Source organism: Babylonia areolata, chromosome 18, assembly GCF_041734735.1.
Source record: "Babylonia areolata isolate BAREFJ2019XMU chromosome 18, ASM4173473v1, whole genome shotgun sequence".
Taxonomy (NCBI): domain Eukaryota; kingdom Metazoa; phylum Mollusca; class Gastropoda; order Neogastropoda; family Buccinidae; genus Babylonia; species Babylonia areolata.
This window is the reverse complement of record NC_134893.1, coordinates 71,817,872-71,830,535: the sequence shown is the minus strand read 5'-3', so window position 1 is coordinate 71,830,535 and position 12,664 is coordinate 71,817,872. Positions and strand designations below refer to the sequence as shown.

General features: G+C 40.3%; 1 protein-coding gene across 1 annotated transcript; it reads right to left on the bottom strand.

The window, feature by feature from the left end:
- Positions 1-1,032: 1,032 nt before the first annotated feature.
- LOC143292144 (tRNA wybutosine-synthesizing protein 5-like) lies at positions 1,033-11,346 on the bottom strand. Its single transcript, XM_076602331.1, has 7 exons — positions 11,164-11,346; positions 9,486-9,640; positions 8,039-8,108; positions 7,177-7,359; positions 5,945-6,032; positions 4,137-4,253; positions 1,033-1,879 (listed from the first exon to the last, which is right to left on the bottom strand). Exons 1-7 carry the CDS (start codon positions 11,257-11,259, stop codon positions 1,620-1,622), a joined length of 969 nt encoding a protein of 322 aa, XP_076458446.1. The 5' UTR covers positions 11,260-11,346; the 3' UTR covers positions 1,033-1,619.
- Positions 11,347-12,664: the final 1,318 nt, after the last annotated feature.

Below are 12,664 nucleotides of genomic sequence, written 5' to 3'. Positions count from 1 at the left end.
ACATGCATATTCTGTTTCCATGTCAAAGTAGATTTCTTTCTGCACAATTTGGCAATGAGTTCTTTTCAATGCTCTGCAAGCTGAAAACAGGATCCCTGTTTATCATCTGCAAGACTAGCACCCAGACCACCAAACAAGGCATGTGGAGAGGGAAATAAAACATACAACCCTTGGTCCATGTGTGTGTGTGTGTGTGTGTGTGTGTGTTTGTGTGCATGCATGTGTGTGTGTGTGTGAGCATGCATGTGTGTATGTGCAGCATGCATCAGAGAATGTGCTTGAACACATTCACATACTGTACAGGTGTTACATACAGAATTTCAAATGTACAACGGAACACATTAATACGTGACATGTATGTGCATGCACGCTTATGAGTATCAGTAAATCTTCTCTGTGTTGGCACGTGTGTGAGGCAAGCACGTGAACGTGTGTGTGGAAAATGCATGAGTGCAAGCATGTGTGTGTGTGTCAGTATGTCCTTTAACTCACTCAGTACGGCCAGTCCTCTCTTCTCCTCTACACAGACCCCTCTGATATCCAGTGGGTGTCTGAATGACCCAACCTTTAGCTTTCGTTGTCAGAATTGTGGTATTGTTTGTCAACATTCACCTCTTCAGTATAAGAGCCTTCCGCTTGCAATATTTTGATGGTGGTAATTGGGGTGAAACACTGTTTACGTCATCTCTTTTGCCGTTCATATGGAGAGTGTTAATTGTGTTTTTGAATACATTTGCACCAGATTTTCTTGTGGTGTTGTGCACTGAATCCAGACAGACAGAAAGTAAGAAACAGATGTGGGAGAGACAGTTCGCTGACAGACTGTAGAGAGAGACAGGGGGGGCGGGTGTTGGGGATGGGGGGGCATGGATGTTAGTGAGAGAGATGGAAAGACAGAGGCATGGAAAGAGAGACAGAAGCAAACAAAGAAATTTATACACACAGCACCCAGACTAAGACACAAACAAAGAAATTTATACACACAGCACCCAGACTAAGACACAAACACACATACTCTGATACCACAAAACAGCAGTCTTTATTCAAGACTCTCTGAGCATTAGCTACTAAAGAGTATAATAATCATTGTCTTCAGTGTACTTCATTGAAGGAAAGCAAGCACGTACACACATGCATCCACACACACACACACACACACACACAAACCAAATATAGAAAAACCCATATAAAAACCAACAAACACATTCTCATAAATCTGTGGACACAACAGAAAAAAGGAAGATGTTTCCACGACTCCTCCAGATAAATACAGGGAAGAAATTTTATTTGCTGTCTGCAGAGTCTGTTGGAATACCTAACTTGCAACACACACACACATGCATACATGCATACAAACACACACACACACACACACACACATTCCAAACACCATGCATATACTTCACACCGACACACTCACAATGCGCCTTGCACATACAGACATTCCACACTAATACCATTCACACATGCTCCACACCAACACACACAAACACACACACACTCTCTCTCTCTCTCATGAACAAAATTTCATAATACACTTTACCACCATCAAAACACTCACAGACATCACACTACCACCACCACCCCACACTTTCCCAACCCCAGCATAACAACAATGGCTACACATCACCGTCTTTACAATACGCTTTTGACTTTATCCTAAGCACCAGTCTGCGGGCATAGAAGTCTCTGTACTCTGGCGGCAGTTTCTCAAGCCCTTTCAGGGCACCATCCACGATCTGCATGGCTCTCTGGGCTGGCACCAGATCCCTGTTGCCGTAAGTGTCCTTGTGGTCATAAAGCTCAGCTGGCAGGTTCTTCCAGAACACGTTGACCGCTACGCCAAACTCCTCAGAGACCACGTTGTGGAACCACAGGGCTGGGAAAATTATAAAAAAAACAACTTATCTAACCTAAATCAAACATACAAACAAGCATACAAAAACTCCATTCTTGCACAATTGTTTGTCTGTGTTTTATCTTCAGTTTAACGTCTATTCACTATAAGTGTTTTTAGACGGAAAGGAGTAAAGTAGTGTATAAAGGAAAGGGAGTGCATGTGAATATTATTGTAAAAAAGTGTTCATGTTATGTATCAGAGGAAAGGTATATTATTATAAGAAAAAGTCTAAAGAGATTGTGGTGTGTATTGAATGAGGTGTCATGGGAGGGAGAATATGTATACGCATATCAACAAGTATTAACCTACAACAATGCAAATATAAATAACAACATTAATTATAATACATCAAAGGAGGATACCAACTGGACTGGAGTTTAAAATTTCTGAAAACATTGTAAGCAATGAATAATCATTCAAAATCTTTTCAGTGGCTAATGAAATACTGGAAGAAAAGTCATCAACTACATCTTTTGGAATTAACGGTCTTATGCTCGGACAATGAATGAGTAGATTGCTTACAGTTATTTGCTTACCGCATATACATTTTATATTTTTATGTTTGTCTGTGTATTCTCATGAAGATGCATGATATTACTTTCTTAAGTGGTCGACAGGTGTTTAGTTATTTCTGTTTTTGTGTGTGTGTTTTTTTGCTTGTTATTGTGTTTGTTCCAGTGTACCATGCAGTGATCGTGTGGTTTGTGTCTCTTTCACTCACTCACAGGGCTGAACAGCTGTCCCTGGGTCCTTTGTGTGTTACTGCAAGCTTTCTTGCATTCTTATCATCATAATCTGTAGTTTTGGTCTTAGATGTGATGGCATTTTTTCTATCTGGTTATTTCTTAATGGGCGTGTGTGTGTGTGTGTGTGTGTGTGTGTGTGTGTGTGTGTGTGTGTGTGTGTGTGTGTGTGCGTGTGTGCGTGTGTGCATGTGTTTGTGAGGGTACAGTGCTCTGGTATGCGTGTGTAAGTGTGTAGGCATGTTAGTATGTCCGAACAGAATTCTATGTTAGAAAATAAGAAATATCTTAATGCTTATGCAATTTTGTTTTCAGTGCAGTTGATATCTAATGTCTGTGTGTGAGCGTGTGTGTGTCTGTGTGTGAGCGTGTGTGTGTCTGTAAGGGAGGGACATCTATATATATATGTGTGTGTGTGTGTGTATATATATGTGTGTGTGTGTGTGTGTGTGTGTGTGTGTGTGTGTGTGTTCTATGAAATGTATTTTGTTTTAATCTAAGCCTTATTTACTTCATAGCTTTTATAATCTGATTCATCTCTCAAGTGTGCTTTTTCATTCATACGAACACACTGGATGTTTTCCATTGTCAGATAGCGGTTGATGTGGTTTTTTAAGGCATGTTTATAGTCTACTGGACAATGTAAGGCGCTTTGAGCATGGCGCCATAGAGAAACTATGTATTATTATTATTATTATTATTATTTATCAATCAATAAACAGATTCAAAAGTCACCAGCCTCCTTGAACTGACAAAAAGAAATTGAACAGTAATGTATCTCTCGGGGATAAAAATTCCTGGAATAATTATTTTATTTGTCATGGGGATGAGGGGTTAAAAACATCCACAGATCCACTTCCCCCTCATCCCCTTCCCCAATGTCTATTATATATAGATAATAATGGATACTTGTTGAGTGCTTTCCTTCCTAAGAGGGAGCTAAAAGCGCTTTATGATAAAACATAACATACAAACACACACACGCCATTACTTATAAAAGGAATAAAAACAATGTTTGACACATAAAAAGCATAAAACATATTCAGAGGCTATATATCACAATGTTTATCCATACAGACACACACACATACACAGACACACACACATGAGCAACCCAACAACCCCCACACCTTCACATTATAATAACACCCCTTTCTCCACTCTTTCTGATAATCACCATACACAAATATTCAGTTAACTCTCTCCATACGAACGGCGAAAGAGATGACGTTAACAGCGTTTCACCCCAATTACCATCATCAAAATATTGCAAGAGGAAGGCTCTTATACTGAAGAGGTGAATGTTGACAAAGAATACCACAATTCTGACGACGGAAGCTAAAGGTTGGGTCATTCAGACACCCACTGGACATCCGAGGGGTCTGTGTAGAGGAGAAGAGAGGACTGGCCGTACTGAGTGAGTTAAACAAACGCAGATTATTTGGGAATTACTGGTCCTGTCAAAAAAAAAAAAAAAAAAAAAAAGGCCACACCTGGAATGAAGAGAATGTCTCCAGGCTGCAGTCTCCCCTCAACCCTCAAGGCCTCACCAAACAGCGGAAACCTGTGGAGATCCGGCTGGTCGATGTCCAGCACTGAGGACTTGTCCCCTTCACAAAAACAACAAAAAATAAAAACAAAAACAAAACAAAACAAACACGACTATCTCCTTTGTCTATCATGGGAACAAATACACCATACAAACTTTTTTTGGGACAGATGTTATTGTTTGATTCATTTGTTTATCTGTGATCTAAATTCCACAACAACAAACAACAACAACAAAACAACAAAACAAAAACAACAACAATACAACAGCCAAACTTTTCAATGAAAATTTTTTTTAAAATTATAATGTTTTTATTCATTTATCCATGATTGAAAAAAAAAAAATCCAAACAACAACAACAACCCAATACCCCACACAGTTGCCAAACTTTGAAATGACAAATTAAATTGGTTATTTATTTGTTTTTTGTTTATATGTGGTCGAAATTCCATTCTTAAGCAGAGTATGTTGAAATTCCACAACCCTCCTCCCAAAACAACAACAACAACAAAACAACAACACTACAACAGCCAAATGTTTTCAAAATAAATCTGTTGTTTAATTATTCATATGTGGTTGAAATTCTACAATTCTTAGAATATGTCCAAATCCTTTCTTGACAAAGGCTAAAAATCTGCTGGAAGTAAAATCAAAATGAATGGGAGCTTTGATGATTTAAGTGAAAGTATGGTTGTCTTTGCACCTACAATGTATGGTGACAGGTTGAATAACTAAACACTTGTTCTGGTGAAATATCTGGGGAGTATCAGGTTAATTGTCACAGCAAAAGTCACTGTATGGATTCCTGTAATGAAACCCCAACCCACATTATGAAGATTTCAAAGTTTCAGTTTCAATGAGGAGTCAAAGTGTGTGACTTATCCTCATATGCTACACATTATCTGTTAATAAAATTTAAAAAAAAAAAAAATGCATGTTTGGTATGTTTGTGTTTCCATAACCCACTGAACACTGACACGTGATCATGGAATCTTTGAGAGTGTATCACCACTGTGCAGCACCACCCTTTTTTTTCTCGTTTTTTTTTTTCTGCCAACAAGTGTGTTTGTTTTCCTGTCACAGTGGATTTTTCTACAGAACGTTCCCAGGGACAACCCTTTGTTGCCATGGGTTATTTTACATGTGCATGTGGAGTTTTAAGTGGAGTGATGGCTTAGAGGTAATGCGTCCGCCTAGAAAGCGAGAGAATCTGAGCGCGCTGGTTCAAATCATGGCTCAGCCGCCGATATTTTCTCCCCCTCCACTAGACCTTGAGTGGTGGTCTGGACACTAGTTATTCGGATATGATAAACTGAGGTCCCGTGTGCAGCATGCTCTTTGCGCACGTAAAAGAACCAACAGCAACGAAAGGGTTGTTCCTGGCAAAATTCTGTAGAAAAAGCCACTTCGATTGGAAAAACAAATAAAACTGCATGCAGGAAAAATACAAAAAAATGGGTGGCGCTGTCATGTAGCGACGCGCTCTCCCTGGGGAGAGCAGCCCGAATTTCACACAGAGAAATCTGTTGTGATAAAAAGAAATACAAATACAAATACAAAGTGCAAGCTGCATACAGGATCTCGATTTATTTTCTCATCCTAATGACTAGTGCCCAGACCACCATGTAAACTCTAGTGGAGGGGGCGAAAATACTGGCCAGGGTGGGATTTGAACTTGTGCGCTCAGATTCTCTCACTTCCTAGGTGGATGCGCTACCACTGGGCTAACACTCCGCTTGGAAGAAGACATACCTTCCAGGTACAGTTTCTCAGCTTCCTGAGGGCTGAACAGAACCACTCTCTTCTTCCCTGTCACCTGGATCAGAAGGTTGTCCATCACCTGTACACACACAGCACACACCCATGTAAGCACTATGCACAGGTAAATATTGATACTAACCTGGTGGTATACTTGCAAAGTTCCTGTTAATAATAATAATAATGGTATTTATATAGCGCTGAATCTTGTGCAGAGACAAATCAAAGCGCTTTCACACCAGTCATTCACAAGCATGCATAACTCTAAAACTGTAGAAACTAAAGACAAGGAAGAGGCAGGGAAGGGAGGCTATTTTGGGAAAGGTGGGTTTTAAGGCCAGACTTGAAAGAGCTGAGTGTGGAGACTTGACGAAGCGAAAGAGGAAGTTCATTCCAATCGCATGGTCCAGAGACAGAGAAATTAATAAGTTTGGGAACTTGAAATTTGAAATGCGTAGTGTATGTAACTTTTTGCCCACCCATCTTATTTCACTTCTACATATCTTTTCTGTATTCCAATCCAGTATTTTTTTTATATAATTACAGCCAGTTCATTATTAAGTGTCCACATTAGGGCATGGTTATGAACTTAGCTTGTGCTTTAATTATCTGTTGTACAGCTGCATTGGTGTTTGTTTGAATAAGGTTTGTTACGATACAGATCACACGACATTATCGTCAGCACCTCATTGTTAGCGTTACAGTGTTACATAATACAGCTTTCACATTTGATTACAGCAGTGTGTGTGTGTGTGTGTGTGTGTGTGTGTGTGTATTCACAAACCTGTGTGAGTATGCAAGCGTGTGTGAGTGCGCACAGATTCACTGAACACAGCCCATTTCTATTCATGTTTTATTTCAGTCATTTGCCTTCTAAGTATCTTTCCAGTTCCATCATGTTTTGATGCATTTACTTTTTTGTTGTTGCTTATTTAGGTTATTTCATTTTACATTAATGTTTCATACAAACCTAAGGTAAGTTCTCAAGGCCCTGATTCAGTGAACATGGAAACATCCACAGTGCAATGGTATAACAAGTGACATCCGGTACAGTTACCATAATCATAGAACTGATGACACTTTGTTGTTTATCTTAATAAACATATCCAAAAAAGCCAGATCACTATGACAATCTCCACAGATTTATGAATCACCATACTACTCAAGATATTCCACGGATATCAATAATATAGTGTAAAGCAAAATACACAAAGCTGAACACATACATCGTAGTGGGTCCACAGCTGAAGACCTCTGGACGCTATTCGAAACACACTGGAGAAAAACTGCTCTGGCTCAAAGAAGTCTGGGAAGACGATGTCTTTGGCGAGCTCTGGAAACTGTTGACGAATGTCCGCGATATCCTTTCTCGGATCCTCCCCCAGTGCCCGAAGATAGTACACCTCTTTCTGTTCACACATACATAGCACACCTCTTTCTGTTCAGACATACATAGCACACCTCTTTCTGTTCAGACATACATAGCACACCTCTTTCTGTTCAGACATACATATGTACATAACAGTACTTTAACTCAGTACTGCCAGTCCTCTCTTCTCCTCTACACAGACCCCTCGGATGTCCAGTGGGTGTCTGAATGACCCAACCTTTAGCTTCTGTCGTCAGAATTGTGGTATTCTTTGTCAACATTCACCTCTTCAGTATAAGAGCGTTCCGCTTGCAATATTTTGATGATGGTAATTGGGATGAAACGCTGTTAACGTCGTCTCTTTCGCCGTTCGTATGGAAAGAGTTAAGAACTGCACCGGCAGACTAGCATCTACACCATTCTGCTCCTTTTGACCATTCTGCTACCTTCCGCTTTGACCAGCCCATGATGTTTTCATCAAAGGATAAAAAAAAACAACCAAACTAACCTCAACATAAACACAATTATGCATAATTCAATAGATTATGTATAATAATAAGCATACAATATAAATTACTGCATGAAAATGACAAAATGGAAAGCTTTGGAATACATTCTAAATCTTTCTGCAAAACACACTTATTGGAATATTGCTCTGTGTCAGGAACCGGATTGACCAAAACAATTAATTAGTGTTTTTCATGTCTTATACTCTGTACCTCATCAATGAAGAAGTCTGTGTGTTTTTCTTCAGCTGCTCGGCGAACAAAATCTGAGAATGGCAGTGATCTGAAACAATTCAATACATTCATGTAGTGATTTTCTTTTTTTGAAAGATAGTTATCATCCAAAAACCACACAGAGAAAAAAACAACACACCCTTACATGCATACTGTATCCATCTAACAAAGGTAAATAAAGGAGAATAGTACAAATTTATTATCTGTGTGTGTTTGTACCTTGTGTGAATTTTGGGGAATATTCAAAACTGCATACAATATGAAGATCCATCTTACAAATGTAAAAAAAGGAGAATAGTACAAATTTATCATCTGTGTGTGTTTGTATGCGCCTTGTGTGAATTTTGGGGAATATTCAAAACTGCATACAATATGAACACAGCATAGCAATGGCAATGCCATAGCACCCCCACAATTTACTGCATATTTTTCTTCCCTCTAAAATGACTACAAGACACTGATCTAAAGAAAAATATCATTCTACACCACATTATTCCACACTGCACAACACAGTTATGAACTATCGTGCCTTATAAATAAAATCAAAAACAACAACAATACCTTCCACAACGTTCTGTCTGACCCTACCCTTTCCTACCATAACATGACATGCCACACAACAACACACCATACAGGTCTGACAGCATCTGTCAACCCAGTTTCAGTTTTCAGTTTTCAGTAGCTCAAGGAGGCGTCACTGCGTTCGGACAAATCCATATACGCTACACCACATCTGCCAAGCAGATGCCCGACCAGCAGCGTAACCCAACGCGCTTAGTCAGGCCTTGAGAAAAAAAAAAACACAAACAAAAAAAAAAAACACCACCACCACTACTAATAATATGTATAAGGCGCAAAAACTTGATGAAGTCAGCTATAAGTGTACATAAATAAATAAATAAATAATGATTATAATATAAAAAAGTAGTAGTAGTTGTAGTAGTAATAATAATAATAATAACCCAACTAAACCACACCTTTATCTTCTTCTCTTTCTTCGTTCGTGGGCTGCAACTCCCACATTCACTCGTATGTACACGAGTGGGCTTTCATATCTATGACCATTTTTACCCTGCCATGTATGCAGCCATACTCCGTTTTTGTGGGTATCTATGCTGGGTATGTTTTTATTTCCATAACCCACCAAACACTGACATGGATTACAGTATCTTTAACATACATATTTGATCTTCTGCTTGTGTATACACATGAAGGGGGTTCAGGCACAAGCAGGTCTGCACATACGTTGACCTGGGCGATCAGAAAAATCTCCACTCTTTACCCACCAGGCACTGTTACTGAAATTTGAACCTGGGACCCTCATATTGAGAGTCCAATGCTTTAACCACTCAGGCTATTACAGCCCATCAAACCACATCTTTATGAACTGAAACTAAACTGAAAGACATTCACACACTGGTGGTACCTGTAGAGAAAGTTTTTGTGAATGAAGTCCATCTGAGGGTTGCCGGCCACATGAACCTTGACCTCCCCACAGCCCCCTCTGGCTGCCATGTAGTCCACCGTCCATTTCTCACGGCACTCGCCAATCTCCACTCCTCGCAGGATCGCCGGCCTTCGCTGCACAGTACAGCAACATGGCAGAATAGGTAAGTCGTCAAACTTCAGATCCAGTGTTCACTAGTGATCAGAGTTCACCGCCCCATCAGTGATGCTGTGCCCATAAAGGCACTTTACTCTGATTTTCCTCTCTCCACTCAAGTGTGAATGACCTGTTATCTGACTTTGGATGGGAAGATTAAAATGGCTGAAGGAGACGACTGCCCTCACCCCACCCCCACCCCACTTTTGTGTACCAACCCCTTGATACAGTGGACATAACTTCACTGGACTGATGGTTGTAAAAGCCAACTTAACCCTTTTTTTTTTTTAACCCAGAGGTACAAGGGGGTTGGAGTTAATGAAAGGCATGGGGAGGGGAAGGGGCGGGGAAGAGTAGAAAAGAAAGATGGCCTGCCCTGAGTTCAGTTTCAGTTCAGTTTCTCAAGAAGGTGTCACTGCCTTCAGACAAATCCATATGTTTGTTACACTACATCTGCTAAGCAGATGCCTGACCAGCAGCATAATCTGACCCACTTAGTCAGGCCTTTGGTGCACGCATGTACATTTGTGCACCTATCAGAGTGGATTCCTTGCCATGGGTTCTTTTCCAGTGCATCAAGTGTGTGCTGCACACGGGACTTTGGTTTATCATCTCATTCGAACGACAAGATGCTCTGTTCAATTTTCTCATAAAACACAGGAGAAAGGGTGGGGATCTGATTTGGACAGAGACCCTCACAGACTCTGTCATCACAGATGAGGGTCTTAACCATTCTGCCACCTTCCATCCACAGCACAATAACCATTCTGCTACCTTCCATCCACAGCACAATAACCATTCTGCTACTTTCCATCCACAGTACAATAACCATTCTGCTACCTTCCATCCACAGTACAATAACCATTCTGCTACCTTCCATCCACAATACAATAACCATTCTGCTACCTTCCATCCACAATACAATAACCATTCTGCTACCTTCCATCCACAGTACAATAACCATTCTGCTACCTTCCATCCACAATACAATAACCACCACCTTCCATCCACAGTACAATAACCATTCTGCCACCTTCCATCCACAGTACAATAACCATTCTGCCACCTTCCATCCACAATACAATAACCACCACCTTCCATCCACAATACAATAACCATTCTGCCACCTTCCATCCACAATACAATAACCATTCTGCTACCTTCCATCCACAATACAATAACCATTCTGCTACCTTCCATCCACAGTACAATAACCATTCTGCTACCTTCCATCCACAATACAATAACCATTCTGCCACCTTCCATCCACAGTACAATAACCATTCTGCCACCTTCCATCCACAGTACAATAACAAAGCAACAATAGCAAGAACAGGGACTCTTATTTACCTAAATAAGAGTATATAAACTTCTAGTCCGAGTTCGTGTGTGGAAAAAAAATCAGTTTTCTATCGGCTACTAACAGTAAATCATAACTAAAACAATAAACTTTTAATGTGATGGTGACTATCACTGAAACAATGATCTGCACAATACGTACTTTCGGGTAAATTTCGGTCAGAAACATATCCTTGGTAACACCATCGTATATGTCCAAGTTAGCCACGTATTTATCGTCCGCAGATCGACGTGTCATCCTGTTCTTGTGATGAACGTTAGTCTGATTTCTCCCAACAAATGAAAGTATGTTCGTGGGCAACAGCACGCACACTTTCGATTTTTCCAAGGGAGCCTACTCTGATGTAACAGATGATTGTCACCACGTTGGTAGCGCCCCATGCCTCACAATTTCTTTTGTTTCTTTATCAATTTCATTTTCTTGCACACAAACCGAGTGCTTCCACCAGTCTTTCCAAAGTGTTTTCGTGCTTTCATTTCGATTTGACACTGTGCCACCCGGGCCGATATGTAATGGTTTTTATCTGTGTATAGCTTGTCAATCATGCTAATTATCAGACTATGAAGCGAACATTTTTATTCTTCACCTGAATAATCAAATGCATCATGTACTAATACAACCCAGAGGCATAAATAGTTAAATTTATCACACCCTACTGACTTAAAAAAAGTAACCAATCAGTAGTCTTACTGCTGTCCATACCTTTTAATGAGCTGACTTTCTCCAAGAAAAGATCGACTTACACAAACTTGATACCTGGAAATACCCCACCCCCTTCTTTCTTAGTTTCGTCGTCCCCCTCCCCTCTCCCCCCCCTCTCTTGCCGGGATAAGACTTTGCTTATTTATCTGTTTGTTTATCTATTTATTTAGTTAGTTAGTTAGTTTCCTTTTGTCTCCAGGATGTCGACAACTGTATATAGTATAATCATAATCTCATATAAATGGTACATGATGTGTCAGTGCCGGACGGGTCAGTTCAGTTTATTTTGCCACTGTTTTGAACCTGAACAAAGCGGTTCTTGTCTTGTCTAACAAGAATTCCGGCACCCACAAATGCTCCAAAATAAATCTATGAAAGAATGCTGTTCAACTGTCATCACGTGTAAACGGGTTATTCAATGGCACTGATCTTCCAAGCTTACATATACACACACTAAGTACATCGCACGCACTATACGTACGATTACAGTTTTTTCGTTGGTGTTTATGACTATCACCACCACCACCACCACCACCACCCCACCCCTTTCTTTCTTAGTTTCTTCGTCCCCCCTCTCTCTCAGCGTATAGTACTTGCATTCTATGACTTTAAGTAGCATTGTGTAGTGCATACAATGACATAGTATATAAAGTAGCTTTATGTAGTGTAGACTCTGTTGCAGGGCGGGGACTGGATGAAAAAAAAGCGCGCCAGTGCTTATCTATTATCCTCGATAATAAAGAATCACAAGTTTGTCTTGTCTTGTCTTGACTTGTCTTCTCTCTCTCTCTCTCTCTCTCTCTCTCTCTCTCTCTCTCTCTCTCTGTGTGTGTGTGTGTGTGTGTGTGTGTGTGTGTGTGCGCACGCGCTCGTTTCGGCCTTTTTGTATGTCTGTTGTGCGGACACATCACGGGCGATTTTTTACGATCGAGGGAGTAGC